Source organism: Poecilia latipinna, unplaced genomic scaffold (genome assembly GCF_001443285.1).
Source record: "Poecilia latipinna isolate Pla-1442-1.1 unplaced genomic scaffold, P_latipinna-1.0 Scaffold895, whole genome shotgun sequence".
NCBI classification, from domain to species: Eukaryota; Metazoa; Chordata; class Actinopteri; order Cyprinodontiformes; family Poeciliidae; genus Poecilia; species Poecilia latipinna.
Genome location: NW_015113511.1, coordinates 121,504 through 145,007, shown reverse-complemented (window position 1 = coordinate 145,007; position 23,504 = coordinate 121,504). Strand labels below are relative to the sequence as shown.

Here is a 23,504-nt window from a genome sequence, read left to right as displayed (position 1 = left end):
GGGGGGGGGGGGGGGGGGGGGGGGGCGTGTCAGCATTGCAACCACACTGACGATCCACATAAACACACATTTAAATTAACGGTAGGGTTTATTTTTTTCCCGGTATGGATATGTTCCCTTATTAATGCTGCGTGATTTTTCTCTTAGTGACATGGGAAAGCTGATAGAGAAGAAACACAAGCACCTCTCGCTGCTGATGGAGCGGTCCTTTACTGTCCGGCACTTCAGTCTGCAGATGCTGAAAGAGATGAGGCTCTCCAAACTTAAGGCGTTCTCTCAGACTGACTTCAGAGCTCTGCTAGCGGAAGAGCCCAGTAAAACCCAACCCTGTGTTGATTCAGCTCTCAGGGTAGGAAAAGTGATGCACGTTCTGGTTGCACTTACAAATGATGTGTTCACTGATCAGAAAAAAAAAAAAAAAAGAAATAGGATTTTTAGTTTCTAGCCTGCGGTCGGTCGTCGATTTCTTGATGCATCTCTGTCTGAAACAATTGAACCACCTACTTTTCCACAAGTTTCCTCTGGGATGACACACCGTCTTAATTCCCCCCAATTGTCTCCACACAGAATAGCAGGGCCAGCCTCGCAGAGAGGCACCTGGGTCCAGAAAGCAAGCTACTGGAGAACAACCTCCAGCAGGAGTTCCTGTCTGAGCTGGAAGCCGCCACGGAGCTTCTTCAGAGCCACGCGCAGCTGGCGCTAGGCAACGCGCTCAGCCACGCCATCCATCACAAGATGGAGGCCGTGCCCACACAGTCACAGAGTTCCTCTAAACATGACCCGAGCCTGAAAGTAGGGGCTTGTTGAAATATCTTAATTTGAGAGTAGGAGTAATTGGTTTAAATCAAAATACAGAACTTAACAGGGTTTTTATTTCCATTATTTTTTCCGTCACCTTAGCACCATCTGACTGAGGCTGCAGCAGAGAGCGTCTACTTGACCAAAGATTCTCTCAGGGCGTTGGTTCACATTTATTACTCTGACCTACGAGACATTTCTAGTAATCTGCAGCTGGATCAGTCAAACTTAAACCACGGTAGGATTGCCTTACCAGCACGACGTTTAGCTTCTTGATCTAAATGTTCTGATGTCTGTTGTATATCGACTGATTTTCTGCCTTTTTGCGCAGGCTGCCGTATGTATAAAACGCTATTGCTAAACCGAAAAATAAAAAAGAGGCTTGACTATTTCATTTTGTTTTTGCAAACTTTTTCAGAGATGAATAAGAGGAAAGATGGCAGGAGCCAGCTGAGCAGAGCTTTGCTGAGAGAACTTATGAACTGGGGCAAGAGACCCGCCTCTGCAGAGTTTCAGCAAAGGTAGAGTTCATCAGGAATTATTGTGTTAATCAAGACCATCATAGTGGATTTTAAGAGAGCGTTATGTGATAGAGCAAAAATTGTAGCATGGAATCACACTAAAGTATATCAAAGTTTGCCGTTGTGATTGGATAAAATGGAAAAGAAAGTATTTTGAGTGGCAGTGTAGAAAAAAAGCAAACAGTAGTTACAATTTTAGATGGACTGTGTTAAGTAAATAAGAATAATTAACTCTTTGTGCTTGTTTTCATGCACGGTTAGGGTGGAGCTGAATAAAAAAACGCTCCTTGAGCAAAGTCATCTGGGTCAGGAGAGGATTTACGAGGAGCTGAGGAAGAAAAAAGTGGAGCTGGACCAAAACATGGAGCGGATCAAAGCCCAGTTAATGGTTGGTGTGCCACTGTAATTTTCTGTTTGTCGGCAGGTGAGTGAATTTGTTTATGTTGCAGCGATGCTGACTGAGAGCGCTGTGTTGTCTGCATCCATTAGGAGGCAGAAGAAAGCTTCATTACCGAGCTGGCAGCGGTAGCCCGCGTTTCTGTCCACAGTGCAGACCAGAAGTCCAGCAGCGAGGAGGACAACTCTGGTAAGCAATCTTACCCAGGGGTAAGAAAGTTTAAGGTCATGCTGACACTGAGAGAATTTATGTTCTTTCTGCCACACACAGAAACACATTTATGAAATCCTGATTATTCCTGGATATTGCTCTAAAGGTTTTTGGTTGCTATGTTCATGTCCAATGCAAAGGTTCAGAAATTAACAATGTAAAACCATGTTTTTAAGTACTAAAACTAAGTTTAATACATAATTACGCTTTTCTTCCTTTGTGTCCATATTAAGTTTTTGTCTTTAGCACTAGAGTGTATCTAAATAGGACTTATATCGAGTGATTACTTGGTCGGTGACAATGTAAATATAATTTCAATGCTATTTGTGCCACAAGTCACATGTACTTAAACACTGTCTGATATTTTTTTATTTCTGTTGTCCAAACTACAGCACACACAGTATCAAGAAAGTATTTCATTGTGATACTACTGACATGAGGTGCAATGATAAAATCAATTCATCCATATTTTGTTGGATAATTTCCTTCCTTTACCATCAGACAATTTCTCTACTTCCTTCCGTTAGCTGTAGCAACTCAACCACTAGAAGTAAACATCAGATTTTAGCAGTGAGACTCCATCCAGCTGGTCAAATATATCGATGATTTGCTGGGTTTGCATGCCTGACACTTCAACTATAATGTCCTGACAAGTATAGCGTCTGAGCAGTCTTGCAATTGTAATAACGCACACATGGATATTGCGAAGACGACTGAAATTCAGTATAATATGGAGCTCTCGCCTGAAACTTTTTTTTGTCTTTTGAAACAATCCACTTTAGAACTATTCTGGAATTTCTGAATCATTGTTGTGGGGTTATCACCAAACCTTCTATTCTTCAGAGCCTTAAACGATTTGCTGAAAGTGTGTACGCTCGCCAGCCTGCATCCTGCTGCTTAACAACCATGCTGTTCGCAGCTTACCACCTGTAGTTTTACAACTGCATTTAAGCGATATTGGATGAAGCTTGTTTAGTTTCCAGTTTGCATCAACAGACGGCAGTGCTTCTTACAACTGGAGAAACATCCAGTCATCCCAGCACTTTATCTGTAATCCTGTGACTAGGACTTAAAGATGTGGGAGTAGTATGGCAGGAAATGTCAACACAACTGAACTGAATGCCCTGTCCTTCATCACATGTTGTTTTTCAGCAGGTGAACAGAGTACCAAGATACTCGACCTTCTGGCCCTGAACCCAGCATTAGACCCAGCCTTGAATCCTTCTTTGACTCCACTGTTTGCAACTCCTGTGGTGAAATCAAAGCCAAAGAAGAAAGAAGAGAGAGAGTCTCATCTCTCCTGAAATTCCTACAGGACAATTGGAGTACTTTTATAGTATTGATATTTTTATACCATCTGGACTGAACTGGTTTATGTGAATTAGGTTAATGTAAGTTTATCCTTTGTTTGGATGTATTTTTTTTTTCTACCAGGAAACAATAAAAGTCGAAAATAATGAAGTGGACTGATCTTGTCAAGCTCTGTTTCTTCTTCTCGTCTTGCGATTAGAACTGCAATACAGCGGACTTGACACTAATGCATTACTGGCCATATTGACACCCGTACCATGGCCCGTTCACTGCATTGATTCTTGAGTGCATGGAAATGATGGATACCCTGCCCTCCCTCTCGGCGAGTTGTTAGATGAATTAGAGATGTCCTTCCTGATTGTAGCAGAGTGCTGCTACTCAACGATGAAAGCCTCGCCCTTTTTCTTGCTCTAATGGAGTTTTAAGTACAAGCCCTTATGGACGATAATGCAGAGTAATAGTGAAAAGTCTGGGAGTCTGGCAGACATCTCTGTGTGCAGGAATCTAGTGGGAAATTTTAGCCCAGACCTTTGTGTTTCCTGTCAGCGCCGATGTTTTATGTGTGTCAATTAACAACCATCAATTTTTCATCTGCCCCTTTAATTGTATTGCTAAGCTTGCACCCATAACCAGCTTTTGTTATGGTACCCTGAGAAAATGTAGACCAGATCCACTCACACGTCCGTGTTGACTTGCCAAGGTTATCTGTGCGTGTTCAGTTAGATGTGTTCGTACAAGCTGCTTTGCAAGTGTCGCGGCTGCTGATCTGTGATGAGGGGAAACCGTTTGGATGTATTCTGAGGTCCCTCTGGGGCCTGCAGGGACTTGTGGGAAGATGACCTGATTTCCAATTTTCTCCTCTCCTGCCTGGGCTCTGGGCTTCTCGCTTTCACAATCGGAGAAAGCCGGAGAAAGGACCGTGAGGGGATGATGAGTCGACCCAGCCAGAGCTTCTTGGACTATGCAAACACACTAATGTGGATTTTGTTGATGGATCCAAGAGTGGCTTTAAATCTTTGCCAGTAGATTCAGGTGAGTAAAAATAGACGCAAGTAAATGGAGCTAGAGTTGCTGCATGTTTACAACTTCTATTGGATTTTCAGTGATGTCCTAGAACAAAAAAATGTGTTGATGTACCTTCATTAAGTGTTGGAAGTAATGGCTTGCCCTAATTAAACTTATGCTGTCTTTAAATACAGTATCAAATCATCATCATTATATGGTACACTTGCAAAGTGGCACTTATGGCCCGAAGCTGTTAATAGACATAAGTGGAATAAAGATGTCCAGAGAGGTAAAGATGTGCGCAGTGTGACGGCGTCATTAAATCAGATGACCAGTTATTTTAGGACCACAAAATAAGGTCGCTCCTTCACTCCATCTGAGAAAGGCATTTTTCCTGCAGTTATGCTTAGAAGGTTGCAGTATCAATTCAGTTGATGCATTATAGCTGAAAGAAACCTGCAGAGTAGGGAAATTAAATATTCTACTGATTATTATGTTTTAGTTAAACCTGCTACTGTAATATTGCTAATTAAGCAATAGAGAAGTTTGTGTCATTTCGATTATTGGTGGCTGCTTCTTTTTGGCTGTCATTTACAACAAAAGGACTTATGATTAATTGCACTAAGCACAGTTTATAGGGCAAGTTTTTCAACATTAAGCTACAACCTGTTAATTTTTTATTTTTTTTTTGCTTACTATTTGCTCTCCTAACAGGTGAGCTACAATGGCTGACTTGCAGCAGGAATATCCTGTGGTCCTCCTGGGCATCCTGGAGGAGCTAGCCAACATGCGACAGTGGCTGACATTCCAGGACCTTTGTCGGATGGTCAGCACCCGCTTCGACCTCGAGCACCTCGTCGAGCTCAGGGCTTTGCTGTTTGCTGCCGCCAGCAGGGATCCCTGTTTCCCCGCCACGCTGTTCCGAGATCGGGTTTCCACCAGAGGCCAGGGACTTTCACCCATAGGGGTCGCTGCAGACATCGTGACTATCTTCAATCTCATTCAGATGACAGGTGGAGTCTCTGAAAGCAACCATCCAATGAGAGCCCAGACAGCAATCCCTGTCGACCAGTCTCCTGGTCCCAATCTGCCTGGTTTACACCCCTTGAACATTCCTGGTCGAGAACGAGCAAGCACTCACATTGACTTCAGTGGGAGGCCCATCGACCAGCACTTGCTTTTTCCAAAATCAAATTACTCTGCTCGTAAGCGCGGAAGTCTTCCCCCGGATCCCATTTCATTTGTGTCCTCCCCTCCCACCCGGACGAGGGCTGTATCTTTTGACTTGCCTCACACTACATATTCATACTCCAGCAGTCCAAATCTTAATGAGGTAATGAAGAATATCTACCTGCCTCTGGAAACGGACAGTGAGTCAAGTGGAGAATCTGCAGCAATGGAGGTGTTTGAAGCTGAACCGGGATCATCGGTTGACCAGAAGAGAAGCGCCTTTAGAAAGGACTTCCACAACCAGCCTCCTCTGATACCACAGGTGACAGTCAGCAGTGAATCTCCTAGTCCTAAATCAGGGCATGCAGGCTTTGACAATCACAGCTTTGAAATGATCCCAAATCCTTATCCATCGCCTACAGCAGTTCATGTGTCACCTGAAAAGCGTGCCAAAGCTAAACATGAGAGCTTTGATGATCTGCAGGATTCAACCTATTTTGGACCAGGCTCAATGCCAGAGCCATCTCCCCGACACCTTCAACCGCCCAAGACACAGAGAGCCATCTGGAGTAATAAGAGCCACAGTCTGGAGGACCGGATAGGCATTGGCAGCATCGATTTGGGGATGGAATCACAGACAGCACAACTTCCAAGGCGATCTACCCCTGTTATAAGTGGGTCCTCAGGAGGTGAGAGTATAGACAGTGGACTGCCAAGTGGAGGCGATAAACTAAAGGCTCAGGCAACACAGACTGACCCACCGGATCCACGGAGACTCCGGAGCCTGGTCCACGCTGATCGCCTCTCTTTCATGACTTCATTAGATGACCCTGAGTTTGGTGAGGATGACATCAGTGCAATCTTCCGCTTCTTAGATGACATAAGCATGTGTGGATCCACAGGAGTGCTGCACCCCAATGATGGCACCTCTAACCAGGACACCCCTGAGGCCCGACGTGGTCGCTTGGGTCAACTCCAAAGACTTTTTCATTCCCTGGAGAGCAGTGATGACGGGCTAAAGGCCAGCGTCTGTAAGCTGTTGCTTCGTATGAGTCAAATAGAAAGACAACTGGAGTCACTGAATGATGTGAAGGCTGAGATTTCTCAGGTACTCTCTGCTTTACAGCGATTGGATGAAAAGATCCAGCACCCTGTCCTTGGTGGTGGTCAAAGCACAGGTGATAGATGGCTTGAGCCTCTCAGTGGGGTGTCCTCTTTTATGAGCCACCCTATAACTCCCTCTGACTCATCAGAGCCTCAGCCACTGTCTGCAACCGGACATCTGTTTCCAGGGACCAGCACAAGTAGCCTGGACTGGAGCCGATGGAACCCCACTGGGGATCAGACGGAAAGCAGCAAAGGCCAAACAGATTCCAAAGGGCAGAAAGAAGGGAAGAAGGAACCATTATCCCTCCGTGCCTCCAAAACCCAGCTTGACGATAAAAGTCCCTCTGATAGCAAACAACTGAACATCCCTAATTCTGCAAGAGACTGGTCGGTGTCGTTTTCAAAAAATAAAGATGGTAAAGCATCGCAAAGGAAAATCGGAAAGGTAAAAAACTTCTGCTTATCTCAGTCAACTTATATACCATGTTTTACAGACTGTAAGCAACACTTTTTTTTCATAATTTTGCTGATCCTGGAAATTATACAGGTTTTGTTTTTATCTCCATGACATGTTTTGAATAACATAAATTCATACTGACTGACATAAGCTCAGGATTTAACATTTCCATTTGCCGTTGTGCGGAAAGTTAAACACAGGCTGGCAAGACGGCCAAAGCTCGAGAAATGGGCCCAAATTTGCATTTTTTGACTGGTGTGTCTTTTACGCCTTAGTGACTTATGGCCTGCAAAATACAGGATATATTTTTAATGAGTTTCTACAATGCATCGTGATGCAATCTATGTATCTTTTAAGTTTCTCAATAGTAATAGAATTGTTTTTGCATAATCTGCACATATTTATTGTATCCATCCGTGTCCATTATGTTCGTTATGTGGATGTTAGAAAGATTAAATTAAAAAAATGATTTGCTTTTACTTACGATTTATGTAAAATCTATGTTTGGTCTGTTTTTTATTCCAGGGAGATCAGTCAGACAGCACTACTAACCTGCTTTCCCAAAAACCTGCCAGCATGGTGGAACAAGTGTTTAACTCGTCCCTGTTCCGTCACAAAGATAGCAGCTTAACAGGGGGGCTTGGGTCTGGGAAGGTCATTGACCCCAGACTGGCTGAGGGAAGAGGGAGAGCCATATGGACAGTAGATGACAGAGAGGCACGAATTTCCCCTTTGGACCTACAGGTAGGAAATATTGACTGTATAAGTGCTACAAGCATTTATTGATATTCTCTTTGTTATATAGTACCTGGTTTAAGACATCAGTAATTTAGTCTGTCAATAAAGAAAAAAACAAATAGCATTTTATTTTTCAGGGTCAGGAGTCTCTGAACCCCAACAACATGGAGTTCTGGATGGATGATATCTACACTCCAGGCTATGACGGTCTGCTCAGGCGTAAAGAAGCCAACCTCCGCCGACTCAAGATATGCAAACTGGTTGCCCTCATTGCCACCATTGTGGCTATTATCCTCGTCATTGTCATTCTCATTTGCACCATGGGCACATGAACACCCTTACAGAGAACATACGCTCTTGCCTATTCTATTTTCTTTTATTCCTTCTTAACTTTCAGCAGCCACGTCATGTACTTGGAAACTTGCACGGCATCCTAAATGAAGACTAATAAACGAGAGACCCTGACTCCTGGACTCTAAAACTAGACTGGTGATTTGTAAAGCCTGAGTACTTCCAGTTCTTAGCATGATATGTCATGGCTTATTACATCAGAAAAAAACAGCCTGAAAATGATTTCCCATCCCATTTTTTTACCCATTGCTGAAGTTAATTTGAAGATGAATGATATCAGCATAGCAGATGGTTGCAAACAGAACTCATTACATACGAGAACAGTTCTGGTTGAACATAGTTGAAGCTAACAACACTGAGCCAATTGACAATGGTTTCTATCTATTTTATTGTTTTGTGTCCACTCTTTTGGTACATTTGCATTGTATTTCAGCACTGAGCACTGCCTGCTGTTCTTTTGAGAACAATCCAGGGCTAATTTCTCACTTATGTCAGATAAGAGTTTTACCAGTAGGTGAGAGTTTGGGTGATTTGCAGTATTGGATAGCGTGTCCGAGGGTTGTTTTCTTTTAGTTGGGATGTACTTGAACTTCCTTTAAGCTACATTACACACTGCTCAAACAAGCTGGAATCAATAAAAATATTATTTTTATAGAGTTCTCTCCCGTTTCTTTCAAACAGGAAATGTAATCTGCTTAATCCGCTTATCTAGGGCGCAGGGTGTTTACCGGAGGTCAGGTTTCAACAGTCAAAGATGGTTGTTGTCGATGATGCTTTGGATGTGGAGCAGCGAAGGAAAGCGGACGCCTCTTCCAGTAAACACTCTCCGAGTGGGAGATTCCACTTGCAACTCAATTGATGGGAAGACTGAAGTGCACCAATGTGTACATTATCTTTTGACAGGACTCATTTGCCCAGAGCTTCTTTACATACCTGCAGACTCACTCAGCACCATCAGAGTCTTCTGGTTTTCATTCACCTGTCGGGTCACATCCCATTAATTGCTAACAGTCACAAGGTTAACTTAGGAAAGCAGGTATATTTGACAAGATGTCTGAGATTGAGCGGTGAGAGTAACTCAAAGCATTTAGGCTTCCAAAGCCCACTTGGGTCAATCAAAGAATGTCAACCCTTGGAGTAGATGATCTACTGAAGAGAAGACCGCAGGTGTCGCTCCCATCAAACCGAGGTTAGTGTGACAGGCTCACTAAAACTGGGCAATAAAAACTTTTAAAATGTGGTTTGGTTTGATAAGTCTCTATTTCAGCTGTGGCATTCAGATAATAGGGTCTAAATCTGGAGTAAACATGAAAGCATGGATCTAATTAAGGATTCAGGCTGGTGGTTGGGGTGGTATAATGGCATGGGGGATATTTTCCAGACACACTCATTGCCACTTAGCACAAATTACACATTGTTTAAAAACCATAGCCTACCTGATTATTGGTACTTATGTCCACTTCTCTATGACCAAAGTACAGCATTCTTCTGATGGCTGTTCTCAGAAAGATAATGCACCAAGCTCAAATGGTCGTAAATTGGTTTCTTGAACATGATAATGAGTTCACCATACATCAAAAACCTTCGTAGTCATCAGATCTCAAACCGAAACAGCATGATGTTAGGAGATTTGTGCATGGATATATTTTCACAAAATGATTTCATATGTATCAGAATCTCAGATGGAATCCCCCCGATAAAAGAATTATCATTGTTCTGAATGAAGAAAGAAAAAAAAAATCCAGACAGGTATGATGAAGGTACACCTAAATAAGGTGCAAGTGAATGAATAGCTGCACAACAGGATTGCAAACTATGGTTCAAGAACGACTAGTGGTGCTTGAACTCAGAGGAATTATCTATGTTTTTGCAAGGCAAATACAAAGTTACACTGATGTTGAGCTAATAAGAGGAAACTTCAAGCACCCTGATGGGTGCTCTCACTTCAAAGAAAAGTGCATTTGGGGAAAAATGAAAACCCTTCTAACATACGGAAATAGTTAATAGTGAATCCATAATAAATGATCCAGTTACCTCAAAAAACCCCCAACAACAACAAAAAAACTGGCTCTAGGAACAACTTTTAACCCAACTCTTGCCATGTTTCATGTCAAAAAACGGCGGAATTTTCTGACATTTTCAGGCGGCCAGGCTAACTGGTGTTAGCAATTCAAGCTAAAAGCAATGCTTGTCTCTGCAGTTTTTGTTGCTGTTGTGATTGTTTTTTGTTTCTTTATTTTAATGAGACCTCATATGGAAAAGTTTAAGTCATGTTGCAAAGCTATTAAAATCTATATAAGTGTAGTGATATAAGTTGAAAAGCTTATTATTTAAGCTGCAATTTTAGAATGACCCACATTTCGGAGATTTTCCCATTAAAGAAACTATAGCATACACAGCCAGTAAGGACAGGCAGAAATTCATTGATTGTTTCTCGTATCCTAAAGATTTTTTCTTTGCTTTGTGTACATCCACAAGTATGTTAGCTGGGTGTGTTCTGCTCCAATACACAGTCCTTAGTAGCTCAGCTGCATATTTGCCAAGTGTTACCCATGAGGCTGTTTATGGATCCATTACCCTTCCAATGGTTCCACTGAGGAGGGCAGACCCAGGAGTCAGGACAATCTGCAGGTGCTTCCACTTCAACTTCCATGTATTAGTGGATCCTGCTACTTTTTACACCCTCTGGAAAATTTAAAGTTATTTGAAACTAGGACGTTTTCATTGTATTATATTTATACTTTTTATACATGCAAGCAAAGAACAACCGTACCTTTGCAGTAAATATTGCTGGTCTGCAATGCTTCATAATTTTGTGAAGGTATGTTGATTTATCGTATCTTTCTGCATAAAAGTGGCAAAACAGTTGCAACTATTTTGCAGACTTATTCCGAAAAGTGCTCCACAAATGTTCAAGGGAAAAACCTTTATTTTATCACACTCAAACCATAACTCTTGATGTTTTTCTATTGGAATCTATGTGGTAGATTAACTTAAAATGGTGCATAATTGTAAAGCTGAAGGAAATTGATACATGGATTTCATGTAAGCCAGATGGAGCTAAATACAGTTTTCAAACCGTTGTATCGACTGTAGCTCCATCCAGCTTCCAGCTTCCTTGTTCCTGATGAAGAAAAGAGTTCCCCAGATTGTGTGCAGAGCAGCATGCATTGTTTACTTTCCACCAGACGTAATGCCTTGCATGTTGACCAAATTGCTCCGTTTTGTCCTTATTTTACCAAAGCACCTTCTACCTGTCTGCGGTGTCCCCTATGTGATTTTAAGGGGGATGGAGCAAACTTGGACCTTTGTTGACTTTCTTTCAACATAACTCTCACATGAAAGCTATATTAGAGGTGCATGACCAGTAGTTGTGTCATCAGCAAACTCTCCCACTTGACCTGTAGATCTCTGCAGCTTCTTCAAAGTTTGCAGATGAGTTATGCTTTTTCCATATTTTGATGTGGAAAAAGTATCTGGGAGATGCTCAGAACTTAAATGTGCTTCAAACTTCTTTCTGACCTGCCTGTTGTAGTCCTTGGTCTTTATGATTGTTTGTTCACTAATATTCTCTATCCCAAAGAGCTGCTGCATCAGATTACATCTACGTATTTGGACTGGTCTCTATATAAATGAGGTTACTTCTGAAGGCAATTGATCGCACAGGGTTTTCTTTGAGAGAATTAGCATAAAGGGTATTGAATGCATTTGCAAGGTACTGCATACTGACAGTTCCCTCTCGGATTTGAAGAGTCAGTCAGTGACTAGTGTAAAACAGAGTGTTAGGAGCTAAATGATCCTTGACTGCAGGAAATGTACCTGTAGACATGAATTATTGATAAAAACAGAAAGGCTGTATTGACTGACAGATCCTATTATCTCAAATCAACAATAATGGACCTGCACTGCTCAGTAGGGATGCATGCTGTACTTGAGGGAAAAACACAGTATGATGCTAAATCAGATGACTAGTGTACTGCAAAGAAAAAAATCAAACAGATGCATACAAAATAGTTGCAGTCTATTAACATATTGTTCAAATGGTTTACTGGATACATATATGTATATATGGACAATTAATACTCTGCATGTGGGTGAGAGTGTTATTCTTATTAAATGCTGCACAGCAAGGTGGTTGCTTCACCCAGATATGCCAGCAGTGGCTGATGAATGAAGCTGCCCTGCACATCCCAAGAGCCAGGACGAAGACAATGACACACAAACACTGGCTGCTTCACAGGCTTAAACGCATAATTTCTCCCTACGATTCACCTTACATTGAAACACGTAAACATGGTGGAGTAATCTAGGTCAAGAATACCCTTTTACTTAGTAGTGTTATTATATTATACATCTGTCTTCGGATCTAATGTAAATCCTTCAGGGCTGTTTAAGAAGTTGCAGACAAAATGGAACATTATAATTTATTACAGATGTTTTTTTTTAATGTTTCTGTAAACTTTACCCCAGCTACAAAGCCAATTGATGATCCAGACTGTCAAATAAAGAAACTAGATTCAAAATAAAGTCTCTTGAAATTACATATTTTTTAAATTCTCTGTCACACTGAAATGTTTCAGCTCACCAAACAAATACTTACACGAGACAAAAGATATTCTGAGTATCTTCTGTCATCAAATGGATTTCATACATTAAAGGAAAAAAGCTAGCCAAACCAACCTGGACGTATGTGATTAATCACATTTTTTCTAGTTTTTGAGCCACAACCAGGTCTCATTACTGCCTGACTTGAATAATCAAGAGACCACTTACGGTAAATGTAACGCGTCTAACATGAAGAAGAATAACAGACTTCAAATCGCCTACAAAAATGGCCTGAAAATAAACCCTAGAAGAGAAGCAAAACAAAATCATTCAACTCTGTCAGTCTGGAAATGCTTACAAATCCACTTCTAAGGCTTTGGGATTCCAGTAAACCAAAATGAAAGACCCATTATCTACAAATGGAGAAAGCATGGAACAGTGGTAAACCTTTCCTGGTGTGAAAGACCCATCAAAATTACTCCAAATTAAAAATCTACTTACTACAGGTAGGTAAGATATTCATTATTATAATACCGTAGTTCTTTAAGAGAACCATATCTAAAATATCCTTATCTATTCACTTGACAGAAACTAATTGCCGCCCTCTGTGCAGTTACAAGTCTGGCTGTGTGGGGGCGGCAGAGTTCCCTGACGCCAGCTTTTAGCTGACGAAGAAGAAAACCGGCGCTGATTTTGAACTGAAGGAATGTGGAAGCTCTGCCAGGCGTGGCAGTGTTGATGCTGTGCTAACACACGACCAGACCTCCGCTGAGGACACAAATATTATACACGTCCATCTAACTATCCCACGGACTGTATATTGGACAGGTAACTGATTTGTGGTTTTTGACGTGATTAATTAATGTCGAGATAAACTGTTAGCTGGGTGCTAACGCACACTAGCAAGTTTTTAAAACTTTTTAAAAAGTTTATGTCTGTCTTAAATATGTCTAATGTAGTTTTTCGATGTATTTTGCGCTCTAACTGTATATAAACGGAATGTTTGAAATGGTACTTTCCAGCAATTGCTCTGGCTACTGGAAAACAATGTAGCTGAAAAACAATGAGCATATCACGTACAACAAAAGATACATTCCTAGCTCAGTAACTCATTTGTTTTTGCTAACAGTCGCAGTGATACAACATGGAGATGTCCGTTGTGAACCTGTTCAACCAGTTTCAGAGTCTCAGAGCTCACCTGGACGCTCTGAATGAGAACACTGAACCACGTAAGTTACCACCAGACCTCAGTGTGGTATTTGCCGACTCTGTAGTTTATTTAGCTTGCTTAGTGCTACAACAGTAAATCTTGCTACACTGTCTGGAAATGTTTGAATCGGTTTCCAGGTCTGGATAAGTGCGGCAAAAAAGAAACAGTACGACAAATACTTTATCTTTTTGTTTCCTCTTATATAAACTTTGTATTTCTTTTCCATAATAACTTCTATTTTTTATTTGTGCATTTCAAATGGCATTTGTGAATCCGATAATTCTGTTGCCATTCTATTGACGGATTCTAAAAAGCAAGATCATGCTACTCATGTCTTGAATTCAGTTGCAATATTTGTGATTTTGCTGCATCAACCCTCAAATCTTTATTTTACGTCATTGCAGTGTTTCGACATTCTTTGTAAACTTTAGCATCTCGGTCACTAAATTCAGTTTCAGTACAGAGAAAGTTCTTGAAAATGGCCAAATGTGTAGGACTGGGTTGCAGAGCATAATTGAAGATAAAATCTAAATAAAAATTTCATCCAATCAAACCTTTGCGATTTTGATGTATTACATAGTGCTGCTGTGATAATAAATGTAATATTTTGTTTGGCTAATTAAAATGTATGTTGTTGGTAAGTCTGTTGCACTTTTCTCCTGCCCTGCAGAGTTCCTCAAGATGGCAGTGAACTTTGAAGACTGTCGTAAGAAGTGGCTGTTGGCAGGTGAAGAGCTGGTTTCTTGCAAAGAAGTATTGGCCAAAGTGGAAACAGAGAGGGGGGCACTGGAGGTCAAACTAAAACACGCGCGAAACCAGGTGGACGTGGAGATCCGTCGACGACAGAAGGCAGAGGCCGTCTATGAGAAACTAGTTGGTGTCTAACTGATTTCTTACGTTTTCTGTTTGTAGAGTTCTGTATAGTTTATTGTATTTAAAAAAAACAACAGAAAAAGTAATTTATGCTGTCAATTTTAATAAAAAAAACAAACAAAAAAAAAACAATTCATCTGCATTAACTTGTCCCTGTCATCCTGCTGCTTTGTGACGATAAAAGGAGCGGCAGGTACAGCTGATCCGGGAGCTGCTGATCGCAGAGAATAATGGCAGCAGTGTTCACCTCAGTGAGGAGCAGCGGTCAGCCCTGGCCTTTCTCAGCACCCATTCGCAGGCAGCACAAGACGCCAAAACCAACCTCAACTCCAGCCGAAGGTCAGTCTCACGCAACATGGTCTGAAAAGTTGCTGCATGTGTTGCAGCCAAATTCCTTAAATAATAAGGGATGGAGTTTGTGTGGCGCTCCAGGTAGTGCTATTATGCCAAGTGGGAGGTTCGATTTAAAAAAAAAAAAAAAAAAAAGAAATTCCAAATAGCAAAAGTATTCACACCTTTTGAACTTTTCGACATTTTGTCAAATTATACCACAAACTGTTTCTATTTTAGTTTTTTCCAAACCTTTCAGAAATATAATTTTATATTTTGTTCTGCATCATGACATGTAAATCAACTGTAATGTGTGAAAATTGTCTTCTAACACTGAATGTGGCCTTTCTCTAAGTAGCCATTAGCACACATGGTTTGTTCACTCATGCTGATTTTATATTACAGACTAAGTAGAGTTGAGGAATCAATATCCTTGCTGTCAGATATCAGCTATGACCAAACGGATGACTCTCTGGTAAGCTTTCTGTGTCAGTTACAGTAGCTGTGACTTAAAGACCTCATTAATAAAGTGGCTCAATATTTCTACATTGCCTTCTCTCCTTTAGGACTGGGATTCTTCTGTGATGAAGAATGTGAGACTCCGCAAACGGCCGAAACGAGTGAGTCACGTCATTACTCATCCTTTTCAACCGTGTTTTCTCCCACTGATGACCTAATAGTTTAGCCGTTTTTTTTTTTTTGAGGTCTAATTATCGATTCAGTTCACCGACTCTGATTTCTCATTTTCCTGGTTTGCACAATTTACTTTTGAAACTTCAGCGTTCCTCTAGAAAACTCGCAGATGCTCCTCCACAAGCAGTGAAGAAGCCCCGCTCCACAGGCCGTACATCAGAAAGAGTAATGCTGCCCCCCGGAGCCCGCTGGGCTCCATGACATTTTAAACACAACTTGTTTTAGTTCTTTAAAAGTTCAGCTTGCTCTTGACGAAAATTACATAAAATGTCTCCTTTATTACGCTTCAGAATAATGAGTCTATCGTGGCCAAAACGACAATCACTCTGCCTGCGAGCGGCGGCGTCGAGGCGGTCTCCACCATCGAGACGGTGCCTTACTGGACCCGCAGCAGGAGGAGGAGTGGTGAGGACTTTTTTTTTCGTTTCACTTCTTCCTCACAAAGCAATTTATCATCAATGAAAGCGAAATGTGTGGTTAAATTTAATTTGGCTGATCTTTGCCATTTGACCAACAAAATGATTATCTCCAGTACTGGCTGACACAACCACCACTGACCACTATGAGACTGCCAGTGAAGCCCCCAGCAAGCCGGTCTCTGAAACCGCAGTTCAGTTCCAGACTCCTCAAATTAAAGGAGGGAAGAAGCACCACTTCATCCCCAAAACGGTTGGACTAAGTTCTTCTCCTTATTTGTTTTTCATTCTAAAACCAAATTTTTAATGAACTACATATCTATCTATCAGGTGATCAAGTCTGAGTTCTGTGCACCTTGCGGAAGAAGAACAAAGTTCGGCAAGATTTATCTTCGCTGCCAGGAGTGCAGGATTGTGACCCATCCGGAGTGCCGGGATAACTGCCCCCTGCCGTGTAATCCCTCGGCTCTTGAAACGCCCATCAGGGGAACAGAGGTATGTTTCTGATCGCTTAATTCATGGTTCCTTTACATGGCAGATGCTAAAGCTTCTCAGTCAGGTTGAGGCCTATATTCTGGTAAAACACAGAGACAGACTGGATTCCTGTGCTACTCCCTTCTGTCTATGTGTTTTTTTTTTTTTTACAATAAGTGATTGTGCTAGGGCTGCACACTAATGATTATTTTAGTTATTGATTATTCTATAATTCTGACAACGAATCAATTAATCAGATGGAAAAAAAAGCCATATTCTGCAGATTTTTTATTTAAAATGCAATAACAGAATTCCTTTGGTGAATTTGAACTAGACGAAGCTTTAACTGTGCCACTTGAGTTTTGAGTGAAAAATATTTGTAGATAAAAGTGTTTTTAATGTTAATTGCAAAATGTATAAATATTTTGCACTGTTTTGGCTTAAAAAAATAGCTGAATATGTTCTTTTTTTCACAGCAAATGGCTATTTGTGAGTATATAGGTAATTATTTATTGATTGCTAAATTATTTCAATAACAGATTCATCACAATTAATCCAGTTAATTGTTTGAGCCTTAGTTCAGGCAGAAGATTGTAAAAATGTTTTCCCAACTTTACTCCACACAACACTCATGATGTTTATTACAATGGAGACATTTACCTTTCGCTTTGAGATTTCTGAAAGACATTTCTAAATCCACTGTGAGAACAAAGGAACAAAATGGAGCAACTTTTTTTTTATGTGTTCGGTCTTCCTGGTATCTGCTGAGGTCGACTCCGTTTACTTCAAAATGTCCCCCCTGTGGGCATAAGTGACCATCCTGACCAGGCAGGCGACTCCTCTCATAAACGAGAACAAAACAACAAAAACTGCAAAAAATAATAACACAGGTGTTTAGATTATTAGTTTATACCTCACTCTTGAGGCTAGTTTTATGACGTTTATTTGATGCTGTATATAAAAACACTCATTTGATAAATGGACTCTAACAAGGATTTTCAGGTCATGTACTCATTGAGCTCCTGTCTGTGCAGACTACACTGGCTGACTTTGCTCCAACCAGCTCCCCAAGGATCCCGGCCTTGGTCATCTACTGCATCAAAGAGATTGAACGCAGAGGCCTTCATGAGGTCAGACAATAGAAAAAACAAACAGTTTTATGAACCTGTGCATGTGGACCATTCCCAGCATTTTGATTTTTTTTCACCTTTTGTTATGTTATGAAATGAATTGATCTCATTTTTAAAAATTGAATAAAAACGAGACAGGATTTATCTTTTGCTCAACATATTTTGGAGCACATTTGCAGCAAAGACTACCTCAAATCTTCTCAGGTATTGCAAGCGAGGCACACCTGGCTTTTATTATCACTATTTTGTACCATTATCTTCTGCAAATTCTCTCAGCTGCAGTCATACGGTTATTTTTAAGTCTTTCCAGAGACGTTCAAGTGTATGGAGGTAATTTGTTGATTTAATTGGAGTTCCAGAGCAGGCTTTCTTTATATTTGGCTGCTGTATTTGGGGATATGTTTCTAGAAAAGTATCCCTGCAACACGATGAGCCACCATGCTTTACAGTAAAGATGGTGTTACCTTGACGATAAGCAGTCTTTTTTTTCGTCCAGTCATGATCCTCGGGTTCGAAGTTGTATTTTATGTTCATAAGACCAGAGAATTTATATTCTGAACAACATACAATCTTCTGCTTGAGTTTTCAGCCCATACACTTTTTTTTTTCACATTACCCACACAAAAAGTAAGGATTTTGGAAAAATTAGTGCCATTTTTGTGTAATCCAGACAGTATGAAAACATCTGAACATGATCAGTGGAACCAGGACACACCTGGAAGAACGTCAGCAAAGGCTGGAAATGCATCAGTTTATCATTAAGGGGTTTGCATATACAATTTTTGAGGAGAAAAATCATTTTCAACCATCTTGTAATAAGGTTGTAACATAACAAAATGTGGAAAAACTTTTGCACTAAATGGCTTCTGCATCCACTGTGATTTTCTCCCCTGTAGTGATACTTTAGAGGACTCCTCTCCTGTTAGTCCTGAGTGTTGCTGTGGTATCACAGGTTGAGCACGATGCCGGCTGAGGTACAGTTAGTCTTTCCGTTCCTGCAGGTTGGCCTTTACAGAGTCTCTGGCCATGAGCGCCAGGTGAAGGAGCTAAAAGAGAAGCTGGTCCGAGGCAAGACTTTGCCTTCTCTTAATAAAGTCGAGGACATCAATGTCATCACCGGTGTCCTCAAAGACTTCCTAAGAAATCTGCCCGAGCCACTTCTCACCTTCCGCCTCAACAAAGTCTTCATGGAAGCAGCCGGTGAGTCTCTGAGACTTTCAGCAGCAACTGACTGTTTTGTTTGTTATCCATCAGTTTATTGAAACTCTATGTTTCTGTGTAGAGATACAAGATGACGACAACAGCCTCGCCCTGTTGTATCAGGCCATCAGTGAGCTTCCCCCACCTAACCGGGACACACTGGCCTGCCTGATGATTCATCTGCACAAGTAATTTTCAGCTTTTAGGTTTCAGCAGCTTATCGTGCACAGCTTCATTCTATCAGGCTTGTACAAACTTTAATTTTACTTAAAACTCTGCATTTGGTCTCTAGGGTGTCTCAGAGTGTAGACACTAAAATGGATGTAAGCAACCTGGCCAGGGTCTTTGGTCCCACGCTGGTAGGTCATGCCGTTCCTGACCCAGACCCCATGACCATCCTGCATGATGCCAGCAGACAACCGAGGGTAAAGTGGTCTACACTTTGTGTTCTTGCCATTGATAGGAATTTAAGTTGAGTTTATTTCTGTTTTATTCTTTTCCTTTGGTATTTTCTTTTCTTTTTTTTTTGTAGCATTGTGTATGTTTTCTTTTTTTGACTTGTGTATGGGAAGGTTAAAAATGACCTAAATAAATAAAAGATGAGCGAGCTAAAGTGAGTCAGGAACAACAATACTCTCAACCTTACTTTTTAGTTTAGAAGTGTTTAATGTTGAGAGCTGAGGTAATTCATATTTTTTTACTTTTGGTTTGATTGATGAGTTGTGGCTCTCTGAAGGTTTTGTGACGGAGAAAGCAGCTCATTTTCTGTTTCCGTAGATCGTGGAGCGCCTGCTGAGTATTCCTGGGAGCTACTGGAGCCGGTTTGCCCATCCCGATAACGTAGACATGGAGACGCCTCGGAACACCGACACTCCAAGCCACAAAGGTGGATCACTGCACACTGATGAGATAAAATAAAAATAAATAGTAAATCTCTTGAGTTTTGAGATACTTTAGCTAAGTAGATTTTGACAACTTTGGGTGAATGGAATAGGTTTCCCCTGTTGTATTCTTCTTGACTTTCTGGTGCCTTTCCATTGTGCGCTTCAGGGCTCCTGTCTGCTTTACTGTCAACCTGTTAACTGCATATCGCATAACGGTTTCAGGGGGTTTTCATTGGTGTTTCCATGGGATTTTTTTTTTTTTTTTTTACAGTTTAATACAGTTTTGTGCTTAAATCAAGCATGAAGCCTGTGAAAATTTCTCTGGAGTTATTTAACTTATAAGAGGAAAAACGTAAGAAACTTAAAGCGTTCAGAAAATGGAACACATATTAAATTGAGCATGTCAACTCATACCAGGCCAAACACTAATGGAGGAAAAAAAAAAAGATATTTCTCTTTAAGAAGTCGCATTAAAAATACTTTTGTTTCTGTTTTGAGAGCCAAAGCCAAAAAAAAAAGCCCAACCTCTAAGTTTCCTTCTATTTTTTGGGACAACTCAAGGAAGCTTTTCATGTTCTTGTTTCAGTTCCTCCCAGCACCATTGATATGCAAACCAACCCACAAAACCTCAGTCAATCCCCAAGGCTCTAACACCAATTTCAAATTTCTCTGTACCAAGCAAAGAGGGTATATTTATGTTAATGACACCAGTTCTTCCTGTTTATTGAATTTCCAGTGAGCATACTGGGACCAGTGACGACCCCAGAACACCAGATGCTTCCCAAAACGCCGTCCTCCAGCTCACTGTCTCAGCGGGTCATGCAGACCCTCACCAGCACCACCATGTAAGCACTTTTACACTGTAATGCATTGTTTTTCCTATAGATGAAACATGCCTGCAATGCCTTATGGAAATGTTCACACTCTAACTTTTTTCACATTTCAGTTACAAATGTTTGTTCATATTTAGTACGTTGTTGTAAAGTCAAGCGATTTGTGGTTTTCAATAGTTTTTTTTTTTTTAAAGTAAAAATCTGGAAAGTGTGGGGTACATTTGTATTTAGCAGCCCAGACTTAATGATGAAAGTACATTTCAGTCCTCTGGTGAATTACCAGATTTAGTCATCTAGAAACTAAACATTTTACCCATTCCTCTTTGCAAAGTAGCCAAAGCTCTGTCAGACTGGCTGAAGAGTGTCTGCGAACATTTTCCTTTTTTTTTTTTTTTTTTTTTTTTTTTTTTGTCTTGCCACATATCATCAAATGGATTTAGGTTTGGACTGGGACATTTTAAAATACACAAATATGCTTTCATCTAAATCTTTCCATTTTAGTCTGGTCTTTTGCTCTCTTGAACTGATTTTTATTCATCTTTCATCCCTTCTGGCCTGATATTGGTTAATATCTACCATGCAGGATGTGCGGTCAGGGTGAGATGTTTTTCATCATGTCCCACATGTTGTTTTGCATCCAGATGAAAAAGTTCAGCTGACTCATTAAATTTTATTGAGTAAATAAGCTGAATACATATACATGATTGTTTTTCTTCTCTACAATGATGTGTACTATTTTGCGTTGGTCTATCACAAACAGTACATTACAGTTTGTGGGTTTGTAAGCTGGAAAAAATGTGGAAAGGTTCAAGACTTGACTGTTTTTTCTAATCTAATCAGAATATTTAAATTGACTAGTCTATGTAATATTATTATTGCATAGTTTCAGAATTTTCCTGCAGTTTCACTATGTGTATTAAAGCAAGAACAGCTGACATTTATCCACAGTATTTATTTATTTATTTTTTCATGTTTTTTAGTGTATAACTACATTATTTTTAATGCTAAACTGCAAATATTGTTCGTCCATTTTTTAACTCCTTGATTTCAAACTCTTAGATTTGGGAGCAAGAGCAAAGCCACGTCAGCCTCCAACCGTCAGGGAAGCTTCTTCGCTTCTCCACAGCTGAAGTAAAGGCAGGAAAGCCTGAACATTTTGAATGTTACTGACTACGAAAACAAGCTACACTTTTGTCTAATCATGTAGGAAAATGACTGTGCAATGACATGTGACAATTTTTTTGAGTGTTTTTTTTTTTATTATTTTTAAAGAATTTTCCATGTTTTTTTTCCTTTCAAAAATATAATTTGACTTGCTATCTTTGATCACTAATACTTTGTTGCTTTGATTTCTTCTCTGTAATTATAGAAACATTGAAGCCTTTTTCGTAACCAAGCAACCATTTTGAACAAATTATGCTTTTTGTGAGATGTTGTGATTGTAACCACATGTCAAGCCAGCACACGCCAAGTACTCAACTAAAACAATGAATGGGGAACTATTTTGTTAGTGGCCAGTGTATTTTTTTCTCTTTTATGCAAGACATTTTTTCTTTGTTGATGTGTTTTGCTATATAAACAAATAATCACTTTTATTTCTAAATCACTTTACTAATGCAATAATACTCTAATAATGACGAGGCGTTTTCTTCATAGTAACTTCGACCACTAGAGGGTGCTGTTGCACCATTAAATACATGCAATCCTTCAGCAGTGAATAGGATTTACTGTATGTATTCTGCACATAATCACTCAGACATACTTGCACGCATATTTTTCTGCAAACCAAAGCCTCACATTCATGTGAGCTTAAATTGTAACCTCCATCTGCTCTATTTGACATCAAATTTATTTGCATATATTTTTAACTAACGTGTTACACTATACATAAAAAAAATGCATAACATAACTTCCTCCCATGCTGCTTTTATTGTCTCCTTAAAGTGTTGTAGGGATGTTTAGGATACGTGATGCATAAAAATAACTCAAAAAAAGCTAAATCAACTTAAGATAGATGTGAAGCCCTGATTGTATGGTCATGTTTGGCAAATATTGTATCCCATTTTTTTAATGCATTTATTCCTTTTTTTTGTGGCATTGTTTACCTGATTAACTTTTACCAAAGATTTCACAACTGAATGGTTAACATTCATTTGTCTCTGCATCCATTGCCAAGCTAAAAATAAAACATTGTAATCCTGCTGCTTTGTCTTTATGCATGAAGTAGGTCTGTTGGGGGGGGAGGAAGCCTTCTGATTTAAGGCTGTCTCGGTATACACAATAGGAGATGCTAGTTTTTATTTAATATAATTCAACCCGAACAAAAGGCTTTTGCACCTTTTGACGCGGATAATTATTACCACATTAAAGTGTGTTATTAATGTTCCACGAAGCTCGGGTGTAATTCTTCATTTCTCTTCTTTTAATTGAATGCAAGGCCGTTGGTATTTCAGATCGTCAGTGAAAGGGCAAAAGCACAGTGCCAGCTATTCCAAAGCTGACGCGTCCCTGAATGATAATGCCTTTCAGCTCATTGTTCCAATAGTCATTAGAGCTATTTCCATAATCTATTGGGCTGAATGGGCAGGCGATGAGGTCCAACATTATTATGAATTAAAGCAAGGATCATTTATACATCTTATAGTTATTCCATTAGCACTTATTGTGGAGAGTGCTAAGCCAGGCAGAACCCACTGACATACATTTATGTGGCCTCATTTAATACATCGCCTTAGCAACCCATTTGGTCCTCTGAGATTCAAGTCCAGCTGTTTGGGGGTGGGGGTTGGGGGGGGGGGGGGGAAGGGGGAAAGCATGTGTGGGCGGGGGGAAGTGGAGGGGGGGAAAATAT

At 40.3% G+C, this 23,504-nt stretch overlaps 3 protein-coding genes across 4 annotated transcripts in view; all 3 read left to right on the top strand.

Annotated features, from left to right (window-relative positions):
- The window catches only part of evc (EvC ciliary complex subunit 1), a 12,845-nt gene extending 9,456 nt beyond the window's left edge, over positions 1 to 3,389 (top strand). Inside the window, exons 14-20 of one of the 2 annotated variants that reach the window (XM_015048643.1) lie at positions 148 to 349; positions 568 to 792; positions 901 to 1,036; positions 1,217 to 1,319; positions 1,581 to 1,707; positions 1,809 to 1,905; positions 3,082 to 3,389. In XM_015048643.1, the coding sequence (XP_014904129.1) occupies positions 148 to 349; positions 568 to 792; positions 901 to 1,036; positions 1,217 to 1,319; positions 1,581 to 1,707; positions 1,809 to 1,905; positions 3,082 to 3,230 (1,039 nt within the window). In that variant the 3' untranslated portion in view covers positions 3,231 to 3,389. Of the gene's footprint in view, positions 1 to 147; positions 350 to 567; positions 793 to 900; positions 1,037 to 1,216; positions 1,320 to 1,580; positions 1,708 to 1,808; positions 1,906 to 3,078 lie in introns of both variants that reach the window. The other variant, XM_015048642.1, reaches the window with a different exon arrangement.
- Positions 3,390 to 3,485: 96 nt separating this feature from the next.
- minar1 (membrane integral NOTCH2 associated receptor 1) lies at positions 3,486 to 8,715 on the top strand. Its single transcript, XM_015048644.1, has 4 exons — positions 3,486 to 4,269; positions 4,957 to 6,964; positions 7,502 to 7,720; positions 7,852 to 8,715. The coding sequence occupies exons 2-4, from the start codon at positions 4,967 to 4,969 to the stop codon at positions 8,044 to 8,046; spliced, it is 2,412 nt and encodes an 803-aa protein (XP_014904130.1). The 5' UTR covers positions 3,486 to 4,269; positions 4,957 to 4,966; the 3' UTR covers positions 8,047 to 8,715.
- A 4,537-nt stretch (positions 8,716 to 13,252) lies between these two features.
- Positions 13,253 to 22,854, top strand: LOC106957336 (rac GTPase-activating protein 1-like). Its single transcript, XM_015048637.1, has 17 exons — positions 13,253 to 13,438; positions 13,740 to 13,839; positions 14,491 to 14,693; positions 14,878 to 15,032; positions 15,429 to 15,498; positions 15,590 to 15,643; positions 15,804 to 15,881; positions 16,007 to 16,121; positions 16,249 to 16,385; positions 16,463 to 16,627; positions 17,641 to 17,736; positions 18,738 to 18,936; positions 19,019 to 19,124; positions 19,229 to 19,361; positions 19,714 to 19,822; positions 20,557 to 20,665; positions 21,713 to 22,854. Exons 2-17 carry the CDS (start codon positions 13,755 to 13,757, stop codon positions 21,786 to 21,788), a joined length of 1,890 nt encoding a protein of 629 aa, XP_014904123.1. The 5' UTR covers positions 13,253 to 13,438; positions 13,740 to 13,754; the 3' UTR covers positions 21,789 to 22,854.
- The last annotated feature ends 650 nt before the right edge of the window (positions 22,855 to 23,504 follow it).